General features: G+C 39.8%; 1 protein-coding gene and 1 long non-coding RNA gene across 2 annotated transcripts; both read right to left on the bottom strand.

Annotated features, from left to right (window-relative positions):
• Positions 1–5921: 5921 nt before the first annotated feature.
• LOC124280071 lies at positions 5922–19551 on the bottom strand. The gene is made up of 3 exons (XR_006899570.1): positions 19542–19551; positions 17599–17601; positions 5922–6850 (listed from the first exon to the last, which is right to left on the bottom strand). It is a non-coding gene; the product is annotated as an uncharacterized LOC124280071 (long non-coding RNA).
• On the bottom strand, positions 6714–10190 carry LOC124280064 (galactosylgalactosylxylosylprotein 3-beta-glucuronosyltransferase 2-like). Its single transcript, XM_046715944.1, has 4 exons — positions 9901–10190; positions 8869–8955; positions 8199–8405; positions 6714–7666 (listed from the first exon to the last, which is right to left on the bottom strand). Exons 1-4 carry the CDS (start codon positions 10003–10005, stop codon positions 7565–7567), a joined length of 501 nt encoding a protein of 166 aa, XP_046571900.1. The 5' UTR covers positions 10006–10190; the 3' UTR covers positions 6714–7564.
• Positions 19552–19857: the final 306 nt, after the last annotated feature.

Genomic DNA, 19857 nt, shown 5'->3' with positions numbered 1-19857 from the left:
CGGCTGACCTGGGATCGAAGCTGATCTCGGAAGGAGGATGCCGTTTCCAGCCGGTCTTCTTTTCCTCTTCCAAATTACCTATTCGCTCCTCGATGGTGGCTTTCTTAGAGACTCCGTCCTCCGTTTCACCTAGTTTGATCTTTCATGGGCTGCATGTGGTCGCCTATCGCCATCTCCCAGTTTGGCTGTGTTGTTCATTTAGATGTCCGCGAATGGTTTGCATGGCATTGTCCAGCCCCCGCAGTTCCCGAGCCGTAAATTCGAACCTGGGTAAGGGGTTGTCATGGTAGGTGGCCAACAGCTTTTCAATGTTATCAGTCATGTCTTGATCCGATGTGGCGCCCCTGATGTCTTGTAGATCTTGAAGGGGAATCTTAGGCCGTAGCGCCACCGTAATCTATGAAGCCTAGTTCATTACGAATCAAGTCACCCCCATGGCGACTGCCTAGTGTTGATAAGGCAAGCGTTGCTCCTCGCGCGCTTTATTCATGAGGATCGATCCTCGGTGAGCCCTCAGTCGCGAGCGCGCTCCTTGCCATCAACAAAACTTGAATAGTCTCGCCCCTACTGGCTCTACGTAATTTTATCCCTCTTTAAACCATCGTGAAACCCGCTGATCGCCTGCTTCACGAAGTTGCGCTAGTTCATGGAATGGGGTGTCATCCTGGCACTATCATCCCACATCCTCCATAGGGATATACTCATAACCGCCTTCAGCCATTATTTAGTATTAAAACTTATATATTTCATTTATATAACAAATGTATGGTGGAAAACTAGATCCTTTCAGAAGGTCAGAGAGCCACTAGGTGTCAAAGCCCGCGCGCCAGTCGGGTGACCATCACCAACAATCCCAGCAAGATAGACCAGAATCAAACGCCGCTGGTTAGATTTCCAAACTTTAGGCGTGAATGACCTCATTGTACCAGGTGGCACTGTTCGGACATGCTCAACCTCACGTTGACCTCCACCAACGACTAAACGCCGCTAGTAGCGGAACGTAGGTCGGTTTCATCATCAAAGAAAACCACCATCAAGATTACTACCGTAACGAGGTGCTGAGCATCGACGGTATTGTTTAACGGTTTCACTGCTACGAGGACCTCTAGAAAAGCCGAGGGAGAACGGCTGGCCAATGTGTGTATCAGGGCATAAGCAAATCGGATAACGGATAATGGGCTTCACCGCAAAGACCATTAATAGTTAGACAAGATCAATGGACGGTGAAAAGGCCATCGCTCAAGCCGCGACGGAACAGATCGATTCTGCGTACCGCCGAATTTGAGTTGCTTCGACGGAACACGCAGCACCATTTTACCAGGCCGCCTGGGTGATAGAGTATTTGAATAACGAAAGCTAACGCTTAACGACTACAGCAAAGTAGATGCGTGACGTACCGAACGGCGATGAGGCCAGTTACACCATAGACAACATCTCTCTGAGTTCGACATGGTCACTTCAGTCCGAGCTGGCCAGGCAGGTTCAAGCCAGTACTCGGGAATGTGGCCATCCTGTAACGATCGCATACTGAGGCATAGATCTATCGTATGCGGGATAAGAGCCGACACTGTGTGGAATATCAACCTGAACGCGCTACAGCCGACGATTAAAGGTATCCTGCTCGTCCCCGTGGAGGATTCACGAGCCGCTCCGAGGGTCAGCTAGAAGTTTTTCAACCCCCGATCGAAAAGGTGGAAGTGACCAACGAGGGCGTGCTCCAACCAGTTGTTCAGTCATGGTATGAGGGCATACCAGCAGTGGATGAGATAAAAGCTACCAGCAATCAAATAACACCCCATACATAACCAAAGACCTGGACCTATCCTCCGTGCAGATCGGTAAATACCTGACCACCAGGCGGCACGCTATGGTTGGACATGCAATCCCACGGATGATGATAAACTGTATCGGTAGCGGTCGCCGCATAGACACATAATTCGCGGAGACCCAAGCTCAGGGAGACTGATAGCCAGTCCCGCATTCAACCGTAGCAAAATATTCACCGATGACCTTAGTTGCCCTAATACTGAAGAAGAAAAGCCGCATAAAAATTCAACCGCCTGTTTACGTGGGAATGAGGATCCTCGATTTATCCAAACACCTGATGTAATGACTTTTACTACAACGAGCTTAAGAAACAGTACGGACGACAGGTGTGAAGTGCTGTACACTGACACGGATTCCCTGCTAATGGAGACTCGAACCGAGGATGTAATGAGGACATGAAAACAACTCCTCGATTTTAACGACACCAGCGACTACCCCAAGGACCATGCCATACACAGCGGTAAATAAAAAGGTCCTAGGTAAGATGAAGGACGAAAGTGTGCTGGCATCGCCCATAAGCCGTAGTACATGGGTAGGAGACCTAAGATGTACTCCATCCTGAAGGTCGACAATATGGGAGATCCGGAAGGCTAAGGGTGTTAAGCAGTAATGGTGAAACAACACATCAAACACGCCAGATCTAAGCGAAGCCCCTGTTCAAGACCCATACCTTTAGACATAAAATGAACACACTTAGAAGTGATGGTCATAGGATATACCGGACTGACTATAAACAAGACGCCCCTGTCGCCGATGGACACTCAAACGCTGGGATAGCTATTGATGGGATAAACACGACGCTTGGCATCGGGCATGAGAAAATTCAGAACCAAGAACATAGATATATATATGTCACGGAACCTAGAGAAAGTTTGAGGCTATTTACTATAGCCTCGCTGGTACTGGAAAGGAGCTAGCGCTTGCGTAGATAAGCTGGCTAAAATGGCCGAAAATTCCCCGAGGGAGAGCCAAAGCGTGGTTTGAAAACAAGCCCTGTGGCAGATCTATTTGCCTTCACCACCGCTCACGCACCTAGAAGGGAAGTTTGGTATTAACATACCTATATAAGCGCTCACCAGGCAGACCTACTGGCACCTACCCCACGCACAAGAGGAGGTACAAGTATGTCTTAATCAGAGTGGACGAAGCCAGTCGCTACAAGGAAGCTTCGAACCCTTGACCGCTGAAAGATTCTGCATACCAGGTAGCCAGAGGATTCAACGATATACAAACGCTAGCGGTCCGCTGACGCGGCCAACAGAGCTGTAAGTTGACTCCCCCGGGCTACGGAGTTCATGGGCGTCGTGGTCACAACTGCTAGCCAAACACGATACAAAGGTCAGATGCTGAAAAACGCGGAGCCCATCGCAGCCGCTTCATAGTTGAGAGATTTAATAGGACTTTGGCTGATGCTTTATTCGACATCAGTATGCTAGGGAGATGTCCAACCCGGGAAAGCCGCATCGACTGAATGGGTCGCGGAGGTTACCTAAGGTGGTGTCGGCAATCAACCATGAAGTCACCCTGGCCCCCATCGGTAAGAAAACCGCAGACGCTTATCAAACTATAATCAATAGTGGCAGAGTCGGCTGCTCCATCATGCGGGGAAAGAGAAACAGATACCAGATAGGGCCCTAGTGAGGTATCTATACCAGCAGGGGGAACACGAGGGTGATAGCCGTAAAGCTTGTTTCACCCGATCCTATATGGTCAGTCAAAAACTTAAAACATAGATAAAGTGGACAATGAAAGCAGACGGTAGCCTAACTTGTACTACTTGAGGGATGGGCCAGTAGAGGGTTTGTAAGAGCTGAATTATTGATCGCACCCGTGACGGCAACAGTGTTACCTCCCTGTCAACACGCATAGATGATGCAATCGTTGGGAAAGCAGTAGGTAATGGTAGCAAGAGCTATGGGTCCACCAAAGCCTTATTTGGGAAATAAGGCTTTGCAGAGGCTTTGTTGAAAGTGATCCAAAACCCCCATTCCCCTACTAGGTGGTTTAAAATTGTTCCGCTTTTCCAGGTGTTTAAAAATCTGAAAATCTAAAAATAGCACACTGGCGCCTGGATGTAAATCCGTTAAGTTGGGCGTAGTAACGCCTTGGCTTAACCGACGTTGTGCATGACTTGTAAGAGCAGGGCGCTGCTAAGCCAGACATAGTGTGTTATGCCTGACGTTAGCTTCGCCCGATATGTGCATATGGCCACTGGTCACATTAACAGACAAAGACAATGTAAACACTAACATGATGTCAGTACATCAGGACATTATTCTTGGATGGAGAACAGGAAGAAGACTGGGCTCAGAATGCACCTCTGTTTCACTCCAATTGAAAATTCAAAGTGATTAATCTATAATGCAATATCAAACACACACACACACACACACACTCCAACAATGTTTAACAGAATGGTATAAAGTGTGCTTAATGCTTCCCCATATCATGGTTAGTGTTATTGATGTGATAAACTAATCTGATATATTTGTATCACAATCTGATAAACAGGCAGGTTCTTTACCAATAATGCTTAAATCTCATGCAATTATTTGATTTGCATTCGGGAAGTTGTTGAGTAAATAATGAAGCATATTATTTATGGAGAAATGGCAGTCAACAATATCAATACTCTCAATAGACTTTTTCTCCATGTATTAGACAAGAAGTTGTTATCAATAAAGTTGTCTGCTTTGTTATACCCAAGATCAAAGACAATCCTTAGTTCTGAATACTGTAGCAGAAACTCATATACTTCAAACATCAATGTGATCTCTGCATGATATGTACACTAACAATATCCAACAATATGTAGATATAAGAGAGAATTTGTGGATATCATCTCAATTATAACTGGGAACACATTGTTTCCAAGTAATTCATACTCCTTCATCATACAGCTTATATAAAATGTACATGTGAGAAAACAATAACATAACAAAGGTGGACACTTAAGAAGGGAAGTAACTTATGCTGACTTGTAATAGTAATGGACACATGGAAAGCAGAGTTAACTTAACACACTTATATTCATAGGTTATACGGACTGCTTGGTGATAGTAATGGATGACTGACTGACTGACTGAGTTTGGTTTCACGCTTTTAGCAATATTTGCAACATTATGCGGCGGGGACACCAGAAATGAGCTTCACATATTGTACCCATGGGGATTCAACCCGGTCTTATAACGCTTTAACCTGCTTGGTGACCCCAATCCCCAGTAATGGATGAATGGAAGCCAGATGGGTGATAATATCCAAGGTGGATGGTGGTAATATTTAGAGAGATGTTCAGATGTTGATGATTCTGGAAGCATGCATTGTATGTATGACGTTGTCTTTAGTTACTTTAGCCATTGAAAATATATCTTAAACTTCCAATTATTTGAAAAACATCTTAATGACACCAAAAACTGATACTCTCATGTGTGTCCCTGTAAAAAATAATGTCTAATCATTCAAGATTGCTGCACTTATATAGCGTGATACATGTATGTTAAACATCAAAGCATGTCCCTGATAGTCCTGAATAATAAACCCATGCTGTTACTATGCCACAGTTTAACATATCAAACACTCTGAAACATTCCTTGTCTTCTCCTAAGGCCAGACCAATTTTATTTCTTGTTTTATGGATTTTTGTCCTCAGAAAACCTAAAAGCAGGAGGGAAAAAAATAAAAAATAAAAATCACCAGTCAAAGTAATATTCCTTTTGCATACTTAAAAGTATTTTATTTTTGGCAAGTTATGAAGTGTATATGGGGCAAAAAACAATCAAAAAAATTCTTTTTGAAGTTTACATTTTTGCCAATAAAAACATGAGGATTTTATTTTTGGAGCGGGGAGAAGGTTCATTTTTTTTTTTTTTATTATTCTTGAAAAAATATGACCGGCGGATCCTTAAAACAAGAAATAAAATTGGTTTGGCCTAAAGCTGAAGACAAGTCAGGGTACAAATGACTCATCTTTAATGTCTTTTGGCATGATGAGGTCAGGATTGAAACATAAACCTTCTGATCTCAAAGCTGACACTCTATCCACTACACCACCACACTCTCATATAGGAGGAATAGAAAAGACAACCATATTACAATTTATATTCCTTGTTTGAAACAAAAGTCACTTATAATTTTATTTACCATTAATTAGGTCAATATTTTAGGAATAAATATATGGTAATAGATTTTGATAACTAACAGAAGCAAATATATGAAATAATTGCAGCAACATACCAAACCAATTCCCGTTGGTCACACATCTTTTCAAAGATAATTTCAATGCTAACAAGTGATCACCCAAAAATAATAAACCATGACAAATGTAACCTGTGTTTATAGTACAAATGCTTTTAGGACAATTAGAATCACAATGATGAAGTCAAGTGATGTCCTTTGATCCTCAATAGAATTGGTCTTCAGCAACCCATGCTTGCCGTGTCTGTGATAATCCTTTTAGGTTTTAAGCTTATATTTTATACATTTTATGCACATAATGTCTAGTGTGTCTCATTGGCCATATGGGCTGGTGTTTGTATATTTTATGTTTTTACCTCTGCCTTTTCAATTGCAATGTACATTCACGTGACACAAAAAATATACTATTTTGTCTGTCTCTCTGTATGAGGCAAACAATGAGATCAGGTCATCAGGCTTGCTGAAATGGTTGATGCATGTGATCTTATTACCCTTTAGATAAATTGGTTTTTACTCCCGTAAGTAGGACTTCCCATTTTTCAGACATGAAAGTTATCAGACAAATCAATCAGGCGTGACTGCGATTACAACCTAGTCTTAACCACCAACATAATAAACCTATCCAATACCAACGGAATGTTTTTAAATTAGTGGCTAGTGGTATATTTTAACACAAATTATGATTTTGTTACTTTTTGTACAGAAATACTTTGATAAGAATACATATGTTAATCAACTTCCTCAATCACTGGCTTCTCCCAGGTTGTTTTAATAATGTTCACTTTGATCAAAACAGGATTATAGATTTTCCATGTAACTAATTGAGTTACTCCCTTACATGTAGTCATCTTGATGCCTAACTGAAGTCAACAATCCAGGCAGTTTGGAGGAAGACAAGACTCCTATGGAGTTCCTTGACGCTGTGGGACATTTGCTTAAACTTGGGTAACTGCCACTATAATGACTGTGTTGCTTGCCTGAACTACACATGTTTATAATGCGATTAATTATATAGCTTAATATATTCTTATACATACATGGCTTAGTATGCAAATAAGATAATTTTTGTACTACTAAACATCCTTGTTAAATAAGATAATCTTGTTAAATTACCTTAATTTGTTGTAGAAGCTGAATGAAGTCATTATCCATAAATTTGGATCAGTCCATTACTTAATAAAGGTAACAGTGCAGTGTACCTGAGTGCAACCAATCATAACTTTTGTTGTTTTAACGTGTCTGACAAATGGGATGCCTAACTTATGGGAGGACACTGATAAGTTAGATAAGTTTTGATTGGTTAACAGCCAATGGATATGAAACCATACTACGATAAAACTCTCAGTGAGTTTAGTTTTATGCTGCTTTTAGCTATGAACAGCGGGGGACACCAGAAATAGGCTTCACACACTGTACTCATGCAGGTCTTTGGCGTGACGAGCAAACGCTTTAACCACTAGGCTACCCCACTGTCCCGATAAGGGTTATAAATAGAAACAAGCAGTGTATACACAATCCAACATCATTAGGAAGACCACATCTGTCACACTTCAACATTAGGATCAGATCCAAGGCCAAATTTTCTTTTCATCTTATCTTCACTTGTGAGTTTGGGTGCCTCAGTTCTTGTGTGCCAAACCAGCACCTGTGTCGTAAAAATAGGGAATAAATATCAGTACATGGCCATGACCATGATGATGCCAATATAAGCTGGTAAACTATCCTGTCAAGTGATATTTAACAAGAAGACAAAGTCATCAATTTCCCCCGCAATGGCAAAATACTCTTCATGAATAGGAAAAGAGCTCACCAATTTCAGTCTAAGTCAAACTTGTTGCTATGGAAATGCCAAAAAATATTTTATTCTGAATTCCAAAACTACCAAAAGGCACCAGTACACCACCAGATCTATCCATGTGCCAAGTTTGGTGAAGAAATATTGAACGGTTTTAAAGGTTCTGCTCCGGAAAAGACAAATGTGCAAGGATGCACAGATGGATGGAGTCCATTTTGATACCCCCCGCAAAACGCGTTGCGGGGGATAATCCCAAATTCTATTAACAAGGTTGTTTTTCTTGTTCGTCCACCAATATGGCATAGTTAGGTTTTTCCTACCAGGTCTTCAGAACTCCACCTCTCCACAGTCATACATGGTACTTGGTAAGATAAGAACCCACCTTTGTGCAGTTATCAGCAAGAGGTTCCAGATCGTCCAGCGTGACCATCATGCCGGAGAGGACAGTAGATTCTTGGAAGCCTCTCTTCACATAGTTGGAGAACTCCACCTCAGGATACGTGAAGAAAAGTTGGAGGTTGACAGCAAATCCAGCCATGTCAAGAGCAAATGGTCGATCCGGTTTCCAGTACGTAAACCAACCAGTCACCTACAACACACAAGTCAGACGCAGGTTAGCTTGATGTAAACAGCTGTTTCTGTGCAGTCTACTTTTGTCTTTAAAAGAGCCATTATGTTGAGATGTCAGATAGAGGTGAGCTACAAATGTATTGTGGGTCAAAGAAAAAGGCCTTATGTCTAGAAGCAGTGATATTTCTGCCACTAACAAAGATATGAAAACATAAACTCTCCATTATAAAGATTCATTCAGTGGTCCCTGTCTCATTCAGAAGTAGGGGTTGGTGGAGTAGCCTTGTGGTTAAAGGAATGTTCGATTCCCCACATGGGTACAATGTGTGAAGCCCATTTCTGGTGTCCCCTGTCGTGATATTGCTGGAATATTGCTAAAAGTGGCATAAAACCCAACTCACTCAATCTGATGTAAGAATGAACAAACAAACAAAACCATGGCAACAACCATATTGAAGACTGTCACAAAACAAAGTACCTACTTTTCCATTTTTGACAATAGGACTTTCAAATCTGAGACCTCCAACAAGACCAACGGGCCACACAGAGACCTTTTTTGTTTTACGCATCTGGAACACAAATTAACATATTCTCAAGATTCAAGGGTACCAATCACATCTGGAACACAGAATCATTGCTAAAAATATCATTGGAGCATTTGGTGATCTTTTTCAAATTGCCCTTGACACTGAGATGGTTCACTGCCAGAATAATCACTAACACAAATGCCATCATTCACAAAATTTGTTCAAGAACCATAAATTTTTGCCAACGTAATGAGACATAAATGAGAAGGGGTAGGAGGAGGAGGAAGGGGGTGGGGGGGGGGACACCTTGGCAAGAATTACATGGGAGCATGAAGATATGGACAAAGGAGGGGTGGGGTGGGGTGGGGGTTTGGGAGGGGAAGGTGAGGTTGTGTGCCGGCAAAATATCATACAGTCCTAATTACCAATGAAACATGCATACCCCATCTCTCATAAATTCCCAGTCCCAAACCCCCTGATTCTGACCATCTGTAATATTGTCCTACTTCAACACCTGATCCTATTCTAAAGTAGTCCCCAGTTTTGAAAAATGTCAAAACTTATTTGTAACAATGAAGATGCCCAAATAGGATAGAACATAATGTGCAATCGTGAAGATACATGTTTCTACAACAAGGTAAGCAAATTCACATGTAACAACTCTTATAGTCTGTCTGTCTGTCTCACAGTTACAGTTCCTGAACCACATTATTTTTACTTCCACCCAGTCCTTTCTGAAATGCTAGAAAGAAGCAAGTCTAGATTTCCTGATTCTAAATCTCCATCTCACTGGGGCTTCTTTTCAATTCAAATGGAATTTTTTGTTTCAATCACAATTTTTTTTAAAAACATTAAAGATAATCACAAATACAAATTTAATAAATATATACATGTATACCGACAAGGCATTAGTCTACAACTCCTACTAAGGACTGTAAACCTAATCAAATTGAAATCGAAGTCCACACTACACCCTCCATTACGTACCTGTGCAAATATCTTCAGATCATACGTATTGTCATCGTCAACAAAATACACAACACCAGGCTGTATTTCAGGATCCAGGTTTTTTCGTAACCATGACAATCCCATATTTCTTTGTAATACCCCTCTTGGTTTTAACCAGTTAGGATCGTCCGGGCTTTAATTTGACTTCTTTTGGTGTCAGAATGTTTAAGTGTGTGTAGGATAAGCCACACTGACTCAAAAAGTTGGTGACCAGTTTAGTTTTTAATGAAGAATCTTCTATCACTATCCAATGAAAATTTGGCAAGTGAAGAAAGGTCTGCGACAACCTGGTCAATTCAGCTTTCTGCACACCGCGATAGTACGTAGGCGTTATGGCGTAGATGACAGGCATGGATTTATCAAACACTCGATTGTTCTTCCCCCGAACTTCCAGATATAAGATGAGGTCTTCTACTTTCTTCTCTGATTTTCCCAATTTGTCTTTGACTTCTGTATATTTTTGGTCTTTTTTCTTTTATTTGTTCTCTGTATCTAGCCAGCAAATTTTCCAATTTTTGTTCATTTTCATTTGGACACCAAACACCTGAAACAAAGAAGGATTCTGGCATTAGTTTAAGACACTGTTAATGCACACAAGAGTATTGCCTGGATAAACACACAATTTGGTACACATGTCTAATTGGGCTGTTACGGTTCACTTACGCATCACTACATGAATTCAGTTTAGTATTCACAATCACTAAAATCGAATCTCCATGATTTTTTAAAATGTGGGGTGAGGTAGCCAAGTGGTTGAAGCGTTCGCTCGTCACGCCGAATGCCTGTGTTGGATTCCCCACATGGATACAATGTGTGAAGCCCATTTCTGGTGCCCCCCCACAGAAATACGCTATACATAAACCAAGTAAGCGAACCTGGCCACCCGATCCCGTTAGTCGCCTCTTGTGACAAGCATAGGTTGCGGAAGACCAATTCTAACCCAGATCTTCACAGGTTACCTTGTATTCAATGCAGTACAAAAGTATTTTTAAAAAAGATATGGAAAGTACCTCTCAAATTTAACCCCAAAAAGATTACACCATACAATTTGCAGGATACTGAGGACCAAGTCTGTTCTAGACTACCCATGGAAAAACAGTGATCTAATCATTAGTGAGTTTCAATTTTACGCCGCTTTAAGCAAAATTCCAGCAATGTCACGGCTGGGGACACCGCTTTAAGCAAAATTCCAGCAATGTCACGGCTGAGGACACCAGAAATGGGCTTCGCACATTGTACCCATATGGAGAATCGAATGAGCGACGAGCGAACGGATCAATCATTAACTATAGTCAGTACTGAATATAATTATTAACTGTTGATAGTGTTTGGTGTCCTCATTCATTATAGCTGACGAATGTTACTTAACATGCATAATTTCCATCAAATTCTAAACCCAAGAACACAACTAATTTGAGTTCTCTGACAGTCATTTTTCAAACTGGAAACCAAAATTATTATTTTTTAAAACACTGGTAAACAGACACTTCAACATGTGAATTTCTGGAAAATGATAAAACATCTGTAACATCTGATAACTGGCTCCTTGACCAATTCAATTCACTTGCCAACAAAATCCTATAAATTCTCTTTGAAAGAGATGTAAAACCAACTTACCGAAATTGACCAGAAAACACATGAAGACTAGTAGAATAACTCCAAAATATAGGTACCAAATTCTTGCAGACCTCTTAAGATACATTACTGACTGTCAGCGTTGTCCCTTCAGATATATGAATAGATCATATACAGTGTTGATTAGTGTGCCTGAAATTGAAGGCATCACATACAGGCCACATGTCAATAGGCTCCATCCATAAAAAACACAAACAATATCAGGGATAAATCACTAAAATGTTTTAATAATGGTAAGTAAGGTGAGTTATAAACAGGATCTTGAAACGAGTAGACACCTTGAAAGTTACTCATTTCCTTCAAAAATACAACATTCATATAACGAACCTAATTATGGGTATAACAAACTGTTTTGTGCCTACAGATTATAAACACGAACAGGATGTAAACATGAACATTGTGCAGAATGGAAGTCTTATTTCAGTACATTTAGTTCAGAGCTGTTATGATTCACTCGCACATTCAGTGAATCGATCTGCAACATTTTAAGAATTACATTTGTTTTTCACTTTCATTAGAATCAATTATTGATGAATTGTATCAAAAGTATGTCTTCGCTTCAATTTGGGTGTTATTTATCAAAGTGAGAAAAGCAAAATGGAATATATACAAGCCAGGCAGGATAATTATAACAGTCAACACATATTAGATTTCACTGTAACATGGTCACTGGTCATTGTCGTGTTAGATTAGTACTGTCAACCGAGTCAAAAAAGGTTTAAAGAAATAATTTTGCTTTTGTTTTATACAATAAATAATACATCTACTTAAGTTCTGACTTGTTATTGTATTCGTGATGTATCATATTTGCCTTATAGTGGATTTGTTGCAGTCCAAATTTAGTTCTTGTACACGTGGTATACATTTGTTTGTGGAGCATTGTTTATAAACTTACACTGCCAGTTTTATAAACACTAATTTCATTCTAATACTATGTGTGACATATCCCACTAAAAGCCGGGCTTTTCCTTTCCATCAGTCCGGTCTTAGCCACGTAGTGCCACATGCATAATAACTAGTTTTATAATAAAACATGACGTGTTTACCTGAACAGCAGTGTGCTTGAATTCCACGTCATCCCATTTAAAGCCATCGCTTCCGCACAGACTTCTAACTTCGACATCAGATAGGCTTTTGCCCACAGAAGTTTGAAGGAAGGGAGGTAACTCTCGCGGCTCAGCTAGATGCACACTGTTTTGAATTGTTCGTGATTTACGAGAAAATCCGTTGGTCTCTTTACGTTTCTATCGGGAGTCAAAGACGATCGTCAATGAAATAAAAGAAACGAATGAATGATAGATCTGCATTGTTTCCTTTCGATTAAAAAGCATTCAATAATCTGTCCTCAACACGCACTGTGGAGTGTGGTCGTCGTTGTTGCAACGGTTGGCACTACAGATATGTACCCTTGGTACGTTTCTGTACACAGATATTGTGTACACAGAAACGTACCCAAGCCAAAATCAGAATACAGAAACGTATCCTAGAGCGAATCCATTACGCATTGCACCGTGTAGTTGATCAGAAATGCCATACTGTCGTAAGAGGTGCATTGCGGACTGCCTAAAACCCGGACCAAAAAAGCCGGTCCAGACCACCAGGTTACACTAATACTATAAATGGATAGTGCTAAGATTAAAAGAAACGTGCACATCTGCACAGATACACTGACACCGTTAATAAGTATGTATTCCTTTCTCTCCCTCTCTGTCTCTCTCTCTCTCTCTCTCTCTCTCTCTCTCAATTTCACGATACGATATGTATCGCGATATCTTGGAACGGTACGATTCGATTCGATGCTTATCACGATATGCTATCTTTAGTTATGTTCTTTAAAAAATCTTATTTTAATAGCAAGTGACAGTGTAAATTTTGACATAACCGTCAATATCTAGAAAAAAATAACAATTTTAAGGTCAACGATACATATCACGATACGAAAAAACGTATCGATATATTTATCGTTAGATAAAGTATCAAGATTATCGATATTACGATATATCGTCACAGCTCTAATTACATACCGAGTATCCCAAAGAAAAGCTGGCTGTTGTTTTTGATATGTCAAATTGAAGGTTTCTTACTGCCCTCAGGAAGTGACATTGCTTTGCCTTCTTTATTTAACCCATTGGGGCTATTCTTCATACACTAAATGGGCAAATAAATATGGTCATGAGGCAGCTATATTACTGACACCAAGGCAGCTAGCTATTGAGGCAGTCCAAACTGGTATGAATAGTTCACGAAGTGACATTGTTCATGAAAAATTAAAGCAGGATATATTTTTAAATACACAGTATATTACGATTGATAAATGGATGGATTCCAGCTCATGTTGGGCTGCAAGGAAACGAGATACCAGACCGGGCCTCCATTTTAAAAATCGTTTAAGTCAAGCTGGCAACAGTTGTTGGATGCTGGAACTCGTGGCCCACAGTTTGTCCATCTGTAAAATCAAATTGGACATTTCGTCGACGCAACAATCTTGAGGAAGTAATAATTATATGACTTCGTCTTGGACACTGTACTACATAGATTATAAGCTTACCGCAGTGTCATTGATAAAGAGGTCTTCTCCGAACGTACGCACTCAGATAAAATACTACCGAGCAGGTGATATAAGGAGGTGATACATGGTATGTGAAATATGGGGTAATGCATTGTATGTACTATGATATAAGGAGGTGATACATGGTATGTCATATGATATAAAGAGGTGGTATGGTATGTGAAATTGTATGTAATATGATATGATATAGGAGGTGATACATGGTGTATGTCATTGTATAATATGATATAAGGAGGTGATACATGGTGGTATGTGAAATAGGGGTAATGCATTGTATGTAATATGATATAAGGAGATGATACATGGTGTGTGAAATAGGGGTAATGCATTGTGGTATGTATATAAGGAGGTGATGGTATGTATAAGGAGAGGTGATACATGGTATGTGAAATAGGGTAATGCATTGTATGTAATATGATATAAGGAGATGATATATTGTGAAATAGGGATGCATTGTATGTAATATGATATAAGGAGGTGATACATGGTATGTGAAATAGGGGTAATGCATTGTATGTAATATGATATAAGGAGGTGATACATGGTATGTGAAATAGGGGGTAATGCATTGTATGTAATATGATATAAGGAGGTGATACATGGTATTTGAAATAGGGGGTAATGCATTGTATGTAATATGATATAAGGAGGTGATACATGGTATGTCATATGATATAAGGATATAGGGGTAATGGATGTAATATGATAAGAGATGATACATGGTATGTGAAATAGGGGGTAATGCATTGTATGTAATATGATATAAGGAGATGATACATGGTATGTCATATGATATAAGGCATGGTATTTCATATCATGTAAGGAGGCGATATATGTGCTATGATAAAATGGAGGTGATGCATGATATGTCACATGGTATAAGGAGATGATGCACGGTATGTGATGTGATAAGGAGAGGTGATGCATGGTATGTGATGTATAGAGGATACTAAACGAACTTCCGTGTAATGCCATTTTTATTAAACGAGTTTCATACTAAATCTTTCACGAGTTTAACAAAAAAGGTATTTCACGGAAGCGAGTTTAGTATTCTGTTTATTACTCTCCAACATAAATTGATAGAAACTGCATACAGTGTGATGACTCTCAACTTTCCGTGAGGCAAGGAAGGTCTAATCTAATACCATTGTGACAGGGGCACTAGCATTGTGAGGTCATAACTGTAAACCATTATGACGTCATACGTCCGGCATCACGTGATGTTATAACACAATGTAATGACATTGTAGATTTATTAAACAGTGATATATTCAACGGGTGAATAATAAAAGGACATAATGCATGATATGCAACTATGTGTAATAACATTGTAGAGTTATTAAACAGTGATATCTTCAACGGGTGAGTTATATAAGGACATAATGCATGATATGTGAATCAGTGTGATGAAAAGAGATGATGCATGGAATACGATATAATATCTGGAGGTGATGCATGGTGAATGATGTGATATAAGGATGTGATGCATGGAATATGATGTGATATCTGGAGGTGATGCATGGAATACAATATGATATCTGGAGGTGATGCATGGTGAATGGCGTGATATAAGGATGTGATGCATGAAACATGATATGATATCTGGAGGTGATGCATGATGAATGATGTGATATGAGGATGTGATGCATGGAATATGATATGATATCTGGAGGTGATCCATGGTATATGACAAGATATAAGGAGGTGATGCATGGAATACGATATGATATAAGGAGGTGATGCATGATGAATGATGTGATATATGGATGTGATGCATGGAATATGATGTGATATCTGGAGGTGATGCATGGTATATGATATGATATAAGGAGGTGATGCATGGAATACGATATGATATCTGGAGGTGATGCATGGTGAATGGCGTGATAAAAGGATGTGATACATGGAACATGATGTGATATCTGGAAGTGATGCTTCGTATATGATATGATATAAGGAGGTGATGCATGGTGAATGGCGTGATAACTGAAGGTGATGCATGGTATATGATATGATATAAGGATGCGATGCATGGAATATGATGTGATATCTGGAGGTGATGTTTCGTATATGATATGATATAAGGATGTGATGCATGGAATATGATATGTGGAGGTGATGCATGGTATATGATATGATATAAGGAGGTGATGCATGGAATACGGTATGTGGAGGTGATGCATGGTGAATGATGTGACATAAGGCTGCGATGCATGGAATATGATGTGATATCTGGAGGTGATGCTTCGTATATGATATGATATAAGGACGTGATGCATGGAATATCATATGTGGATGTGATGCATGGTATATGATATAAGGAGCTGATGCATGGAATATGATGTGATAACTGAAGGTGCTGCATGGTATATGATATGATATAAGGAGGCGATGCATGGAATACGATATGATATCTGGAGGTGATGCATGATGAATTATGTGACATAAGGATGCGATGCATGGAATATGATGTAATATCTGGAGGCGATGCTTCGTATATGATATGATATAAGGATGTTATGCATGGAATATGATATGATATATGGAGGTGATGCATGGTGTATGGTATCTGGAGGTGATGCATGGTGCAATGTATATGATATGATATAAGGATGTGATGCATGGAATATGATATGAGGTATGCAAGGATAAGAAGGTGATGCATGGGATAAGATATGATATAAGGACGTGAGGCATGCTTTGTGGTGTGATGTACGGAGGTGGCGCATGGTATCTAAATTGATGTAAGCGAATGCATGATGTGATATAAGGAGTTGATGGTATGTAATGCAATGCATGCATAGATATGAAATATGATATAAAATGTTGATGTGATATGATGGATATATGATGCATCATATGTGATGTAAGGATGTGATGCATGAATGAATATGAGGTGATGATGGAATATGATAGGATCTGTGATGCATGGATATATGATATGATATAAGGAGTGTGATGGCATGGTGATAATGATATGATATATATGGATGTGATGCATGGAATATGATATGATGCATGGTGTATGAATATGTATGTGTGATGCATGAATGATGTGACATATGAAGTGATATCTGATGCATGGTATATATGATATAATATGATATGATATACATGATATAAGGAGGTGATGCATGATGTGGAAGTGATGGTATATGATATGAATGATGTGATATATGGAGGTGATGCATGATATGAATATGATGATATGATATAAGGGTGTGATGCATGGAATATGATATGATATAAGGAGGTGATGCATGGAATATGATATGATATATGGAGGTGATGCATGGTATATGGTATCTGGAGGTGATGCATGGATATCATAAACCAAATATGGTTCTCTGGTGTTCATTGAATTTACTGGAAATGAGGACTTTCCCGCTTGAACAAGTCTTATATGAATATGTTGCACTTTCCCATCCCAATAATTTGTCAAGCGTAGAACCAAATGTTGACTGACGCTGGACGTTCTATAGTCATTATCACTGCACGTAGATGTCAGAACATACACGTGCATTTTGTGTATGGTCTTCTTTCCAAGATATTTCCGTGCAGTACAAGCAGTGTGCTCCAAGACGGGTGCATTTGTACACCACACCATATGACGAACATGGGACTAACATCGTTCAATTTATATTTTAATTTTTGCTTTGACTGTTTCATGAACAAACAAAATCAAGATTCTCGTTATGTCCCTGCGTTCAAAGAGTGAACATCTACATCATTTTGAATTCTGTTTGGTGCTTAACACCGCCGCGCTCAGCAACTTTCCAGATATATGAACGGCGGTCTGTAAATAATCAAGTCTGGACCAGACAATCCAGTGATTGGCATCATTATCATCGATCTACGAAAATTAGATACGATGACATGCATCAACCAAGTCAGCGATTGATTGATTGATTGATTGATTGATTGATAAACGGGGTTCATTTGTTCAGCCAACGACTGTTGTACCAATGGATGCTGAAAGTGATTACACCCGTGCCTATAGTGACCTTGGATAAATCCAAAGTATGTTCTAACGGTATCGGGATCTACGTACTGCAACTCAGATGAGTACACGTAATCAAGAAGGGCCATTCACCAGCCGGCAAAACACGTTTTTCCTACATACCTCCCCTCTGAAGATTGAAGCTGCTTTAACCATATGGTCTGTGCTTTAACTGTATCACAACACTGCAATGAAGGTGGTGCTTTGACATGAAAACCTAACTCGATATGGTCATATCACAAAAAAAGTTAACAAAGTCAAGCACAGATATCATCCCAGAAATGTCTCACTAACACAAAATCTAATATGTGCAAACAAAACCAAATTTTGCACTGTCACATGAAATCGACAGACCAACACTGATGATTTGTCTCATAAGTTTTGTCACCCGAATAAGAAATTTGTTTAACAAACGATCATTATTTTATTGTCATTTACCGCCATTTTTTACGATGGGGGACCACTTGCTGGAGAACAGCCAGGTGTGCGAGTTGCACGTGTGAAATTTGCGTTCTGCAAAATAAAAACAGCAACGCTGTATTGCATGCAATTTTAATTGCCTAAAACTTAGCTGCTTGCAGTGAAAACGTACCGTTGAATTTCACTTTAAACAAAAAAGTAAATCAAATAAAGTGAAATTAAGATTGCAAATCCTTATAATTTTACCTTGCCTATTGAACATTTAAATCTCAGAATTCTATTCATCTTATGATAAAAGTTGATTAACAAACGATCATAGATTCAAATCGCTAAACTATGTAGATCACTACACTGGCTACCAGTACAGGCTCGGATGGAGTGCAAAGTTCTCTCCCTCACGTACCAGTGTAATGGAACAGCCCCCGAGCACTTATGTGAACTCATCAACTTCTACAAACCCTCTCGTTCTTTCCGATCAGACACACAGAATCCTCTCCAGACACCTTGATGGAAGCTCAAAGTTTTCGGACAATGCTCTTTAAAACAGTCTGTCGTTACTCTCTGGAGGTGAGGTGAGGTGTGTAACGTCGTGCTTGAGAATATTTCGCTCATATCACGACGTGCATGCGTGTGTATGTGCATGTGCATGTGCATGTGCGGCTGCTTGTACTAGCCCAGACTGAAGCTGGTTTTATAGTGCTAGCCTACTGAGATACCATGCCGCAGTGAAGCATGAATACCCTACTCAGACACATTATACTGACTCCGAGCCGACCAGTCCTTGTTGTACCCATTAATGCCGAGCGCCAGGCAGGGACCAACAAGTACCATATTTTGACGTCTTTTGGTATGACGCGGTCGACCTTCCGCTCCCCGGGTGGACGCTCGCCACTCTCTGGAATGCTCTGTCTGCTGACATGAGAACTTGCCCATCCTTGGAGAGTTTCAAAGTCCATTTGAAGACACATCTCTTAAAAATAATGTATTCAGATTGACAATTCATCTTTGCCATGTACAGCGCTTTGAACATATGCTTTATGGATAAGGCGCTATAGAAATACTCATTTATTATTACCACATGTAACAACCTTTGCATTCAGGTAATGTTTTTTCAGCAGATTTGCATGTGTCCTCCTTGCAGTGTGCCCATGATTACGTCCCCATCTCAGAGCATCATCATCAAACGATGACTATGAAAAATGGTCATTACGTCCCCATCTCAGATCATCATTATCAAACGATGACTATGAAAATGGTCATTACGTCCCCATCTCAGAGCATCATTATCAAATGATGACTATGAAAAATGGTC

Source organism: Haliotis rubra, unplaced genomic scaffold, assembly GCF_003918875.1.
Source record: "Haliotis rubra isolate DU_JTF1 unplaced genomic scaffold, ASM391887v1 Scf26, whole genome shotgun sequence".
NCBI lineage: Eukaryota > Metazoa > Mollusca > Gastropoda > Lepetellida > Haliotidae > Haliotis > Haliotis rubra.
This window is presented reverse-complemented; position numbering and strand designations above follow the sequence as displayed.